The sequence below is a fragment of the Pelophylax lessonae genome (genome assembly GCF_965119305.1).
Source record: "Pelophylax lessonae genome assembly, chromosome: 9".
Classification (NCBI taxonomy): Eukaryota; Metazoa; Chordata; class Amphibia; order Anura; family Ranidae; genus Pelophylax; species Pelophylax lessonae.
The window spans coordinates 172,906,936-172,922,256 of NC_138776.1; the positions used below are offsets into that span (position 1 = coordinate 172,906,936).

Sequence of the window (15,321 nt, forward strand, 5' to 3'; positions counted from 1 at the left end):
CCTGGTTGAAACGCTCTAAACCATCTTAACCAAATACGTTTATCTTGGTCTCATCAGACCACAGGACATGGTTCCAGTAATACATGTCATTAGTCTTGTCTTCAGCAAACTGTTTGCGGGCTTTCTTGGGCATCATCTTTAGAAGAGGCTTCCCGCTGGGATGACAGCCCTGTAGACCAATTTGATGCAGTGTGCAGCATATGGTCTGAGCACTGACAGGCTGACCCCCCACCCCTTCAACTTCTGCAGCAATGCTGGTTATACTCATACGTCTATTTGCCAAAGACAACCTCTGGATATGACACTGAGCACGTGCACTCTTCTTATAGCCTAGGCCATCTTTATGTAGAGAAACAATACTTTTTTAAGATCCTCAGGGAGTTCTTTGCATCAGGTGCCATATTGAACTTCCAGTGACCAGTATGAGAAAGTGAGAGTGATAACACCAAATTTAACACACCTGCTCCTCATTCACACCAGAGACCTTGTAACACTAACGAGTCACATGACACCGGGGAGGGAAAATGGCTAATTGGGCCCAATTTGGACATTTTCACTTAGGGGTGTACTCACTTTTGTTGCCAATGGTTTAGACATTTATGGCTGTGTGTTGAGTTATTTTAGGGGTAAGGAAATTGACACTGTTATACAAGCTGTACACTCACTACTTTACATTGTAGCAAAGTGTCATTTCTTCAGTGTTGTCCCATAAAAGTTATAATAAAATATTTACAAAAATCTGAGGGGTGTACTCACTTTTGTGAGATACTGTATATCCCATAGTTTGCAGATGTTTTGCACAAACCAAAGAATATATGCTCATTTTGGATTTGTTTACCAAAAATATGTAGCAGAATACATATTGGCCTACATTTATGAAGAAATTTGATTTCTTACATTTTTTTATCGGCTGTGTTTTTTAGCAGAAAGTAAAAAATTATGTCTTTTTTTTTTTCAAAATTGTCAGTTTTTTTTTGTGTTTTATAGCACAAAAAAAAACAGCAGAGGTGATCAAGTAATACCAAAAGACAGCTCTATTTGTGGGAAAAGGACCTTAATTTTATTTGGGTACAGTGTTGCACGATCACTCATTTGTCAGTTAAAGTAACACAGTTCAGTATCACAAAAAATAGCCTGGTCATGAAGGGGGGTACATTTTCCAGAGATCAAGTGGTTACAGGACAACAGTACTGTTGTCCATTAAAAGAAGGATTTAGTAAAAATGGTAGATTAGTATGGCCTTTACTGCTTGCCCTCTTTCATAGGTCCCTATTAAATTGGAAGTCTTAGTCATGCCAAGGCTGTAGCTGAATGCGTGGAAAAGAGCACAGCTGATAAAAAGCAATCATACCGATGCCCTCTGGGAGACCCTTAAGTCTTCGTTATCATGTGTGACCTTTGAAGAATGTGTTACATGATCACTCCCTAGGGGGAAACTAGTAGTTAGTTGGATTTTTTTCTGGCTTGAAGTCAGAAATGATAGAGAGTCATGCCTGGTTTATTTAGAGACTGATAAAGTAGTAGTAGATTGTTCTATAAACATGGGCACTAGAAAAATAATTTGTCTGCACATGACAGAAAATATGAACATACAACTGAAAAGTCTTAATGCTAGTTCTTATCAAGACAGGAAACCAGTAGAGCTAAAATAGGTATAGAATTATATATTATGTACTTCTAGCAGAAACTTATCTTAACTTACATTAATATTGTAAATCCTTGTAGCAGAAACATATCTGGTTTAGTAGGAAGTGAACTCCGCGCTAAGGGTATCCAAAGGATGTGTAAGTGTAAATAGGCTGCAGCCTACCCTGAACTACAGCCCAAAGACTGTATAAAATAATGAATGAAGAAATGGGTAATGGCGCTGCCTGTATTAAAGTGCTGATATATAAATAAATAAATGAGTGCACTATAAAATGTAAAAAAATATATAGTGTACAATGAATCAGTGTAGCAAATCAATATGCACAATAGAAATATAAAATCGACGTATCAAAAAATATAATAATAAATAAATAATAAATAAATAATTTTTTATTATATTTTTTGATACGTCAATTTTATATTTCTATTGTGCATATTGATTTGCCACACTGATTCATTGTACACTATATATTTTTTTACATTTTATAGTGCACTTATTTATTTATTTATATATCAACACTTTAATACAGGCAGCGCCATTACCTATATCTGGTTTAGTGTGGTCCAAATGTTCTATGACTTTGCAGACAGTGGTTATGAATAGTGTTGAGCGAACACGGACTGTATTATTCGTGTTCGTACCGAATAATTGGATTTTTGTTACCCGAACACGGACCCGAATACTTTACTGTATGTTCGGGTTTAAAATCCGTGTTCGGTCATTTTATTTCCTGTTTTGTATGTAATGGCGCGCTTTTAATGGCGGGCTTTCAACAGCCAATCAACAAGCGTTTAACTGGTGTGCGCCATCACAGCCATGCCTACTAATGTATTAGTAGCTGTGATTGGCCATCTGAAGCATGTGACCATGTCTTTATAAGTTCGAGAGCCCCAGCGCGCCGCGTCATTCTGCTGTAGTTTAGGGAAAGAGCACACATCATATGTGCTGGCTGCTGATTAGGGACAGACAGTGATTCTGTGAAAAATTGTGTCCGAAAAGAAAGCAGGGACAGGTCGGAGTGCAGGCAGGGAAAGTTATTAGAGCATTTTAGGGCGAGGCTGGAGATTAGGCAGGGTCAGTCTTCTACATTGATTTTGCTGTGTGGGGGGGTGGTGCAGTGAATGATCTTATTGAGCATATTAGGGCCAGGCTGGAGATTAGGCAGGGACAGTCTACATCGATTTTGCTGTGTGGGGGGTGGTGAAGTGAACAATCTTTTTGCCCTCACTTGAGCCCACTGAGGAGGAGGAGGAGGAGGGAGAAAAAAATCTATTTTTATCAGTCTGTTATGTGCAGCGTTCAGCTATATTTCACTACAGATTGCTGTTCTAATCTGCTATTAAAACATTAATTTAAAGGGGAATTTTTTTGCTCTTAACTACATTTTGCTGCCATTTGCAGCACTCTAGCCCTTTCCATTGGTGTTTTAGAGCCATTTTAGTGCCTGAAAGTTCGGGTCCCCATTGTCTTCAATGGGGTTCGGTGTCCGAGTAAAGTTCGTAAAAAGTCCGGGACACGGACCCGGACTTTTTTTTCAAGTTCGGCCGAACCCGCCGAACACGGACATCCAGGTGTCCGCTCAACTCTAGTTATGAACTGTCATTGTTAGTTCTGCATAGATCCAGTTTAGTCATAGAAAACAGTTCATTATTCTAAGATAGATTTCTGACAAATAACCTGGAGATGTCAACTGAATTTTCAGCTTATGTCTAAGTATTTCATACTTGCCTTGAGATTCATAAAAAGAAAGCTTTAGGCTAGGTACACACATAAAGGCTGTTTTTTTTTTTTTTTTTTTCATTCAACCCAACAGGCTGAATAAAAAAAAAAAAACTGAGAAGGCGCTATATTAACTAAGCCATGTTGGTGCAGGGATCTCCCTCACTGTGCTATTGTGTTCACTGATCAGCACTCGCAGCCATTGGCTGCCAGTGTTGATTGGCTGCTGGTCAGATACTGGTTTTCCAGCAAGACCATTCAACAGAAGCCAGCATTGATATCCGCTTCTGCCAAAGAGGCAGGTGTAGATACTGCTGAACGAGCCAATATTTGGATTGGGTGTACCTAGCCCTACTAAGAGAAAAATTTCCAATAGGAACAATTATTCCCTTAGTTTGGAGAGATCTCCTGTTACTTCCTGACGAGACAGGAAGTACAAGAAAATCTTCCTAATGGGGAAAAATTAAAATAAAATTGATTGTTCTCTACTCTATCCAAAACTAAAAAAAAAATAAAATAAAAAGTTTGGGCTTTAGATATACTGTAACTGTATGAAAATGCATAAAGAGTGCACATTGTGCAGAACAACCTTTATTCACCAGTGTCCATATCATGTTTCATGAGAAAAAATTATCTAAGTAGAGTCAGCTATTTTTTTCCAACAGAAAAGCAAGAGAGAAAAAAAAGGAATGCAAAACAACATTCAAGAAAAATAAATATCCTTAATCAAACACAAACAAAGTGAGCAGTTAGCAACCATGATCTTAATAACCTTTATTTTTATTTATATCAAGCAGTTCCTTCCATATTAAATCACATTTTCAGTTTCCCCCCTATAAACCCCATTTTTTTTTTTTTGAACACTGTACATCATTTTGAAATACCCAACTTTTGAAATATCAATGTTAAAGGTTTTATGAGGTTTTCGTGATTAGGTTTACCTAACTTCTCGTAGCAGTCCCACAGCTCTACTCTTTTTAAGAGCTACTTTTTTTTAAATGAAAAGCCAAGTATTCATATTATATCTGCATAATGGTAGCAGACACTGTACTGAGAATTGTGATTTATGCAACCAATAACTGTGTAACACAATAAGCATTATGCAAACCTCTATTAAAAAGCAATCTAAAAACAACATCCTCAAACACTACTTTTAATATGACATTGTGATGCATATTCCTCTGATATTGTAATTCTACTTTGAACACTTTTACTAAAAGCAACAAAATAATACAATGAACAACAGGAAGAGGTTTTAGCGGCAAGAAAATGTTGCGATGACAGCTCTTGGTTTGGCAGTTTTCATCTCGTGAGGCAGTTTTCATCTCGTGAAAACTTAAAAAAAAAAAAAAAAAACATATAAAAAAACAGTCAGAGTTTAGCTGCTGTAAATGAAAAAAATTCAGATAGAGATCATAGTGGTTTAATGAATGAATACGTGACTCCTTGGCTGCTATGCGGCAATCAGTGGGAGCTCTAAAACAACAGGAAGAGGATATTTCTGGCTGAGCTGTTGCGTAATTAAGGAAAACTAGAGGGAAAAAGAGGCGAAGGAATTCCCCAGATGTACAATAAATGTAAAAATAAAAATGATCAACATAATCCATAAGTTATGCATTACCTATCACTGGACCTAAATCAACCTCTCTTGGAACGCTAACAATGTGTATACTGTCCACATCCTGGCCATTTTCACCCTCCTTATCCTATTTTTGCCACCCCCAAAAATCATTTTCACTCCTTCCAGATACAAGTTGACGTTAATACTCCAGGTTATAAATAAATCAGCTTTACAAAATAGCTACAAATTATAAACCTAGCTTTAATAAAGTGAATGCTATCACAACAAATAATTGTTCTAGAAATGTTATGTAAAGTACTGTACATACTATCACAGCTATATTATATATTTATGCGGTGAAATGCTATACACAAATTGCTGGGTATAGGGGGGACCGCGCGGCAGGTTGACCAGCATGAACTTAGAGCTGGAGCCACCACAGGAGACCAGCAGTTGCCATCAGCCAACAGTGCAATAGATGCAGCGGCATCATAAAGACGGTGAACTCACGCTGGTGTGGAAAGGGCAGCTCGCTCTTAATAAAGTGGTCATTTTTACTTCCAAGCTGGTTTATACCCACACTCTTATATGGATGTTTATTACCTAGTACCTCCTAGGTCAATTTGGGAGGCTGGATCTTCTTTCTGTGAAACACTATTGATTTGAGTTATGAACTAATGAGATGAGATGCAAGTGATGAATGGACTTGACATGCTGTTATCCACAGTCAACTTTTTAGGTAAACAGACTGTCTATGACACTGGTGCTTTCTAAGTGGAAGTCAAAATACTTTCCATATTTTTGGACATAACAGCAGCTTTACCACATTGGGCAATAAAATTGCTATGCATTCACATCTGAGTTTGAATTAACTTTGATCTTCATCTTCATACAGCTTGCCTCTCTTAGAGCTCTAAAGGACATCCTTTTGACCCTATTTATTATTGACCTTACCTTTGAGAGGATAGTTTTTTTGAGCTCTGGGGCCTATATCTTCCAAAGACTCCGGCTTTAAACAAGTTGATATGAATTAGGCGCCGGCGCTGATTGCCCGCGCTGGAGAATTATGCTACATATAAATATGATGTCCGGAAATGTTACCAGTGACATTGTTTTTAATCAATTGGTGATGGGATTGTGGTGTGTTGGCACTGCATAAGCTTAAAGTGATTGTAAAAGTTAGTTTTTCTTAAAAATAACAAACATGTTATACTTAGCTACTCTGTGCAAGAGTTTTGCACAGAGATGCCCCGATCCTCCTTTTCTGAGGTGCCCCAGAGACGCTCCTGGTCACACCATTTAGTCGGGATCCTCCCACAAGCCTGGACTGCCACTAAGCTCAGCCTTTCAGCAAGCCTGAGCCTGTTGCTCCCACCCCCTCCACAGCATAGCACTCCAGTGAGCACAGGGGGGGGGGGGCGCTCTATGCTCAGGGAGCTCTGAGAACCAAGCGATAGGCAGTGCTTGGATCGATGCTGCATCCACCTAGGTAAGTATGATTCCATAAAAAAATTATCCCATTCTTCACCTTTAAAGTGGAGTTCCGGGCACAGAAACCATTTTTCAACAAACATACCCCCGGGACAGTCAGGGCTAGTACATTCCACAATGGCTAGCCTCTGATCTGTCCCAGTTCGCACTTACCTTTTAGAAGAAATACTCACTTATAAAATTTCTTCCACAGCGTTGCTATCTCTGTTGTGGGCAGCTGAAGCCAGCGCGATCCTCTTCGGCGTCCTCTTCCGCGTCTTCTTGTCCCAGAATGCGCCTGCACCGGCCCCTCTCGTCACTTCCGGTGCGGCGCCGCATTCCTCCACAGCTTCTGGGCATGCCCAGAAGCTGTTTAGCGGGGGAATGCGGCGTCGCCCCGGAAGTGACGAGCGGGGCCGGCGCCGTCTCATTGATTTCTGGGAGCGATGACGTTCAGCTCCCAGGAATCATCGCAAGACAGGAAGTGATGGCGGAGCCGCGGTGCTGAGGGAGGAAGTTCACTGAGGTGAGTATTTTCAATCTACAAATACAAGGTGAGTGAAAAAAAATGCCTAACTATCTAATTCCTTTTCAGGTGAAGGAGACCAAGTGGATGGGCACAAAAAAAAAGGTCCTTTTTCGTGCCCGGAACTCCGCTTTAAATTTACCTTCTGATCAATTTAAATCTATGCAGCTTGTTTCCAAAATATAGAGTATACAATTCTTAGGTGATGGATGGAACCAAAAGGCTGAACCATATACAGTATCTCACAAAAGTTGCACACCCCTCACATTTTCGTAAATATTTTGTTATATCTTTTAATGTGATGACAGTGAAGAATTTACACTTTGCTACAATGTAAAGTAGGGAGTGTACACCTTGTATAACAGTGTAAATTTGCTGTCCCCTCAAAAAAACTCAACACACAGCCTTTAATGTCAAAACTGCTGGCAACAAAAGTAAGTACACCTCTAAGTTAAAATGTCCAAATTGGGCCCAAAGTGTCAATATTTTGTGTGGCCACCATTATTTTCTGCCCTCATTGCCCTCTTGGGCATGACGTTCACCAGAGCTTCACAGGTTGCCATTGGAGTCCTCTTCCACTCCTCCTTGACGACATCAAAAAGCTGGTGGATGTTAGAGACCTTGCGCTCCTCCACCTTCCATTTGAGAATGCCCCACAGATGCTCAATATGGTTTAGGTCTGGAGACATGCTTAGCCAGTCCATCACCCCCTTACCATCAGCTTCTTTAGCAAGGCAGTGGTCATTATGGAGGTGTGTTTGGGGTCGTTATCATGTTGGAATACTGCCCTGCGGCCCAGTTTCTGAAGGGAGGGGTTCATGCTCTGCTTCAGTATGTCACAGTACATGTTGGCATTCGTGGTTCCTTCAATGAACTGTAGCTCCCCAGTGCCGGCAGCACTCATGCAGCCCCAGACCATGACACTCCCACCACCATGCTTGACTGTAGGCAAGACACACCTGTCTTTGTACTTCTCACTTGGTTGACACCATATGAACCAAAGAAGTCTGCTTGTCTTCAGCAACGTGTTTGCGGGTTTTCTTGTGCATCATCTTTAGAAGAGGAATCCTTCTGGGAAGTCAGCCATGCAGACCAATGTGATGCATATGGTCTGAGCACTGACAGGCTGACCCCCAACCCATTAACCTCTGCAGCAATGCTGGCAGCACTCATACGTCTATTTCCCAAAGACAACCTCTTGATATGACGCTTAGCACATGCACTCGACTTCTTTGGTCGACCATGGAGAGGCCTGTTCTGAGCGGAACCTGTCCTGTTCAACCACTGTATGGTCTTGGCCACCATGCTACAGCTCAGTTTCAGGGTCTTGGCAATCTTCTTATAGCTTAGGCCATCTTTATATAGAGCAACTATTTTTTTTTTCAGATCCTCAGAGAGTTCTTTGCCATGATGTGCCATGTTGAACTTCCAGTGACCAGTATGAGAGAGTTAGAGCAATAACACTAAATTTAACAAACCTGCTCCCCATTCACACCTGAGACCTTGTAACACTAACGAGTCAAATGACACCAGGGAGGGCAAATGGCTAATTGGGCCCAATTTTGACATTTTCACTTAGGGGTGTATTCACTTTTGTTGCCAGCGGTTTAGACATTAATGGCGGAGTGTTGAGTTATTTTGAGGGGACAGAAAATTTACAATGTTTTATAAGCTGTACACTCACTACTTTACATTGTAGCAAAGCTTCATTTCTTCAGCGTTGTCACATGAAAAAATATAGTAAAATATTTACAAAAATGTGAGTGGTGTATTCACTTTTGTAAAAAACTGTATAATACTATTTACAAAAATGTGAGGGGTGTGCATTTTGTGAGATACTGTAACTTCTACTCAACTGATTTACTCGAGGCAAATAGACTGTTCACTTTACAAGGGAATTGTTCCCAGAACTTCTAAAGGATACCCAATCACATGCAAGGAAATAAAAAAATAATTTTTTTTGCTTGCATATGATTGGATGATGGAAGTCCCATACTTCTCTTTTAAACTCATTGTGGGATGTACCATTAGGCCTGTGCCTAAAAACATTGTTGGGCCATATAAACCCATTTCCAGTTAGAGATTATCTTGGGTTAGAGGCAGAGATGTATAGTAACTAAGTAGAAGTACTACACTACTGTACTTAAGTACCGAAAGGTATCTGTACTTTCCTAGAGTAGAATTTTTTTCTCCTACTTCCACTTTTACTTCACTACACTTTTTCAATGATTTCATTACTTCTACTCCGATATTTTTTTTTTGTGCTGCATAGTTACTCATTACAATTATAAAAATTACCACTGCCAGAACAGTAGATGGCAGGTTTCATAAGGCTCAAAACATGTGTATTATCAGCGCATACGAAAATAAATGCTACTGTATGTATAAATAAAAGCTGCATTTGAAATAATAAAAAACAATATGATGTTCAAACTTTTGACTTCTTTCTTTAATAACTACATAACACTGTACTTGTATTTTTACTTTCAGTACTTGAGTAGCGATTTTTTTTTTCAAAACTACTGGTACTTTTACTTTCAGTACTTGAGTAGCAACATTTTTAAAAAAAAACTACTTGCAATACTTAAGTACAAAAAATGTTGAATACTTTAGTACTTCTACTCAAGTCACTTTTTGATCGAGCACTTCCACTTCTACTCAAGTCACTTTTTGATGGAGCACTTGTACTTTTACTCAAGTATGGGTTTCGAGTACTTTATACAACTCTGGTTAGAGGTAAAGAGGTGGATTTTGTTGCCACCATAAGCTCCAGTTTTAAACACCTTGCCCTGATAAGACGTCTAAACCAGGATGGGTCACATGTACAGTTGTTTACACAAATGTTGACCCCTGGGAAATTTCAACTTTAAGATGTTTAAATTTACAAATAAGAACAAACTGTCTACATTACAAAAGTATGTAAAACACCTAAATATGCTCAGACCGCAGAAGTCCAAAAATTAGATGAATGAAGTCTACCTGTGTGCAATAAAGGTGTCCTATGATCATTGAATAGACACCTGTTTCTGGAAGGCATACTCAGATTTGTTTTTAAAAAAACACACTGTTCTTCATGATGCTGGTAATTCCAGTACATTCCATACCAAAACCTGACCAAAGTGGTAGCAAAACAAACTGAAGAAATTTTAGAAAAATCAGAGTTGGGTTTAAAAGAAGTAAACCTACAGATGCACTGCTAAATCTAATAATACAGATGGAAAGAACATGGCATAACTGTGAGTGCCGTTGCTCAGTTTCAATTACCCAGGTTTGTGACAAGTTTGCTTTAGGCAATTTGTATTTTAAACTTTTCTGATGACATAAGGGCAATTTGTTTACTTTTGTAATCACAGCCAGTACAGATAATGTGTGTATATAGCAGATTGCTCGGTAATGAAAGGGAAAGGAATCACCCTTTGCATTATACAGTGATGCTCTTGCGTGATCTGTGAGAAACAAGATATTTAAATACCCCATTGTCTTGGAAACATTAGGCATCCAATCAAACGTGTTAATGCGCTGGCTACATTTGAGACACTAATCATCTCTCCCTCTTTCTGTCTCTCCCTGGGCTGCATGGCCGTCTTTTGTTTGCTCACTAATTGCTATTTAAGGTGGCTCATCAAGAGATGTTCAGTAACAAATGTACAACACATGCACATCAAAGACATCCTTTCAGAACCTAAAGTTTGAACGATCCAGCTCAAACTATATATGACTGCTTTAGTTTACTGTTTTGTGTTGGTATAACAAGATACGATACTTACAGCTTAAAGAGTAATTCCACTTTCGTAGTAAAAAAAATATAGCATATAGAAAAAAAATAATATAGCATATGCAATTTCTACAAAAAAACATATTAAAAAACTTAATTAAATGTTAATAAAGATGACCTGTTAAATCTGCAGTGCTGTAATTTTCTGTAAAATTCAATGCAATATGGCAACCTGCGGGCATACTGTACACAGTAGGTGTGCCAAACTTTTCCAGAAATGTCATTTCCTGCTAGTGTGTTTGGTTAGCTTATTTTCCCAGAAGTCTGCACTAAGATACAAATCAAATTTTAGGCATCCCCTGCAACAAAAATCAAATTTTTGGATAGATATTCCCTAAGTTTTAGGACCCAGGGTTGAACCTGCAACTTCTGCTGTGTCAGGTGGTGTCTCTTCTTTCTAAACCACTTGGGATGCTGGGCAGCTCCCTGGACAATTCCTTGAATGAATGATCTTGCCTTGAACCTTGTTTCTCTAGAATCTCTAACCCTTTGCTTCTCCCACGAACTTTGTATTTAAGATATGTCTCTGCACTTCCTGTTTGCTAAATTAGTATGCGCTTTCTAGCCAGTATCTAATTTTTGTCATTTTTGCTGACGTCTGTATCTTTGCTACCACATTTTACCAACCTGTGGCTTGTTTCTTGACTATGCATCTGCTTGATGCCAACCTTCAACCACTTGTTACTAACATTTGCATTGGTTACTGACTATGTTTCTACCTGCTATATCTTCTGCTGGACCCTGGTTTACTCACATCCTGGTGGAGCAATCCTGAGGGATCTGGTACTAACACACAGCAAAACCCATCTCTACCATTAGGAACTCTTGTGAACACCAGGTAGTACTTAGACTCTGCATCTTGGGTGAGCTTCCAAGGTGACCTTTACTTAACCAGCTGGTTGGTGGGAGCCTCTCTACTGCTCTAGCTACTGATCTCTGAGCAGGACCCCCTGGCTGTGACACTAACTTCTAAAGGAATGCTGACACAACAACGTTCCTCATTAGAACACTGCAAGTGCATCTGCTGATAATGAAAACGTCACTCCCATTCAGATTCATTCTGCACACAACAGCTTTTTATTCAGAGCAGAAACAGGTAGGACTCTGCAATAAAGTTTGTTAAAATCCCTACAATGTACATTGATCACCCAGGGGAATTTTTTTTTTCTTAAGAAAAATGTAGTTGTTCTTCTAAATGACACTGAACTCTGGTTTAGAAAAAAATTCCAACCAAATATGTATTCTTAACTCAAAAAAGAACCTTCTGTTGCTCTCAGGCTCCTCCAAATCCCTTTTTTTTTGGGAGGCTTTGCTACTCTGATATGACTTCCTGTTAGGGGGTGACTATGTTTGTTCTCCATGGTCCCATTGTATGTATTAACATAATCACCCTCTCTTGTTTCCAAGATGATCTGGGGACTATGAACAATGGGATTTGTAGTGTGCACAGGGCAGTACACATGACTGTAACTAACATGAACTGCTGGTTATAAACAAATGGAAATGAGAGGGAAAAAAAGATTCAGGAGCTCAAAGAGGCAGAAAAACACAGCAAGAAAAACATTTAATGAAAAATAGATAACAGGGCTATTAAATAGAAGATGTGTTTTGATTATTTTCGAAGACTAAGGATATTGTTTATCGTCACTTTAAACAGTAAAGACAAGCATTTAAAAGAGAATACCCTCAGATCAAATAATGCACATTTGCTATTAGCCTCCTTTCTCTGTACAAAAAAGTAGATGTACTTACAGTATACAAAAAAATTAGATATTGGATATTAATGGTATACTTCAGCTGAACCTTGCAATCCATTAATCTAAAAAAAACCTGTTTGTGGTATAGGAGACCTATTCCTAAATACTCCTACTGCATGCACTTTGTTATATTGCACATTGAACAGACCTGTAAAAAGGATCAGCACTAAGAAATATCTCACAGCTGCCAAACAGATACAAACATTTTGAAGGTGATTGCTGTTGCAAGAAGCTGCCCATGCTTTGAGAAATGCACTCCAAGTCACCCTGTGAAGTGCTCCATGAATTCTGGCAAAGTGGATTACAGAGAGCTCAGACCAAAGCTGGCCAAACATGGTTTCATTTCTTTTGCTCAGCCTGTCTGCTGAATGAAAGGAATCTAACAGGTTCCTCCAAGCGCTAAAGACCACAGATAATTAAATCCCCCTGTTGGGCTATACCTCTGGACGGAGGGATGAATCTCCCTATTGGTGGTGACTGTAAGAATACCCAAACAGGGGCTACATTTGATTGAATGCAGGCACTATTCAGCCAAAACTTTTGAGATGCTTATAGGAAAAACATATTTTCTGCTTAGTGCTGGTGGTGTGAGAAATGTTATTTGTGATGTAAAACAGGGGTCTCCAAACTTTCTAAGCAACGGACCACTTTACTGTCCTTCAGGTATTAGGGGGGGGGGGGCAGACTATGGCAATTGGGAGTTGAAAGTGCCCCGGCGTCAGTGCCACATCATCTGTTTAATGGAAGAAATAGTGCCCCTTTGTTGGTATCAACAGGAAGAATAGTGCCCCACTGATGGTGTCAGTAGGAGGAATGGTGCCCCATCATTGGTGTCAGTTGATGGAACAGTGCCCCAAGTGCAAGAAAAGGCAAGGAAAGGGCCACATTTAATCCCGGGCCACAGTTTGGAGACCACTGATGTAAGAGACAGCTGTTCCCACAAATCCCCACAGTGTAAAAATGAGTGGTGATGCAGGAAGCAGAAAAAGTCATTACATGAGACTGTGACGTGCACCCTGGATCCTGTCAATTACAGAGAATTTATGGTAAAGGAAACCAGTGCTGATAAGGATATTTTTATGGATATGATATGGAAGCTGCTATTCCGATCTATCCTTCCTTCACTTGCTGAACATTTGTTCTAGGCCAGTGACTCTGATAGTATTGAAGTTAGAGAGAGTCAGGCAATTAGCATTAACATAAAGTGGTTATTAATGGCAACCTCCATATTTCTCTCAGTACTGGTTACTTTCCAAATAAACCTAGTGGAGTTTCTGACTTTAGCACCACTGTACTGCTGAATTTACTGGGTATATTAGTAGCTCACCAATAGTTTTCAGTTGTTGCCTGAAATTTCTCTTTATAACTGATCTATCTTCATCTGAAATCATCTCCATTTACAGTATCTCACCCCCTAAAATGGATATAAAGGTAAACAAATCCCTAGGACATAAGCTTACTGAAACTGTGCTTATTTGGATGCAAAGACTGGCACAAATTAGCAGATACAAACAAATTTCAGAGAAATTATATTGGCTTCATTAGGATGTTTTCACATTGTGTAAATGTAGCTTGTTGTCCATATTTCTAATTTCCTCTTTCTTCTTTTCCATTTATTTCCAGGTAACACCTGGCAGTAAAGCAGCACAATCCAATGTAAATCAGGGAGACCTGGTGGTGGCCATCGATGGAGTAAACACAGATGGCATGACTCATTTAGAGGCCCAGAACAAGATCAAGTCAGCTAGCTACAACCTTGGTCTCACCTTACAAAAGTAAGCTTCACTTGAAGTGATAGAAGTGAACATTGTGTAACAGTGTGTAAATTAATTGTATCAATTTGCATGATCAGTAGAATTGGGTAGCCGTAACACCAATAACCCATTTAGTACAGTTGTAAATCTTAAGGGCTATTTGTGTTTGTCTGGCCATTCACGGTTAGATTTTTTTTTTTCTTCAGCCAGCGGGCTGTACAAAAAAAAAAAAACAAAGAGGTTCCCCCATTGGGATATTATATTCTAACTGTGGCACATGCCGCTGTCAGAATACACTGATCAGCAGCTGCAGCTAAATGGCTTGATGGACAATTTCCCAAAATGTCCCTTTTAACATGAGTCAATTAGGCAATAGACTTATGTCGAGCGGGGAATCCCACATACTCACCAAAATTTGATCATTCCTTTCTGAACCAGCTCAATTTTGGTCAGTGTATGCCAAGCTTTAGACCCCTGCAGATATTGTATGTTTGCCCACATGCAAAGAAGTGAAGGGTCTATCATTTTTATTATAGGTGTATTTTAAATAATAGGGACAGAATATCAACCAAAAATGCAGAAAAAAACACATAAAACAAATGCTATAAATTAAGTTTCAGTTCAGTAAGTAAAATAAGTATTTGATCCCCAAGCAAAACATGACTTAGTACTTGGTGGAGAAACCCTTGTCGACAAGCACAGGAGGTAGGATGTTTCTTGTAGTTGGTGACCAGTTTTGCACACATCTTATGAGGGATTTTGGTCAGACTTTTCATTGCTCTTGTTGTTGCTGTCAAACACGTTATAAGGTGGCATGGGCCTGACAAATAAAGCAAAAGTCTGTAGTAATTATCCATAAATAAGAAAAAAGAATGTCCCTGTACCTACTGAATGATATATATATATAAATATGTCTTGAGTAAACCCACACACTAAATTGAGTTGGTATTCTGTAGTGCTGTTACGTTTTAGAACACAGTGAACTATTGAGCAAAAAAGCTCAACTTATAAATAAATGTGTGAATGTTTATGTAAACCCTAATAATGTTTGTGAAAGTTGAATAAAGCCCAACTCTTTTTGTGACTAAGGTCATCCATCATTTTATGGGAC

The 15,321-nt window shown here is 39.2% G+C and overlaps 1 protein-coding gene across 1 annotated transcript in view; it reads left to right on the plus strand.

Annotated features, from left to right (window-relative positions):
* Nucleotides 1-15,321, plus strand: part of LDB3 (LIM domain binding 3) — a 175,872-nt gene that overhangs the window by 91,350 nt on the left and 69,201 nt on the right. The window contains exon 3 of the mRNA XM_082267629.1: nucleotides 14,080-14,231. Coding sequence (XP_082123755.1) covers nucleotides 14,080-14,231 — 152 coding nt within the window. The remainder of the gene's footprint in view (nucleotides 1-14,079; nucleotides 14,232-15,321) is intronic.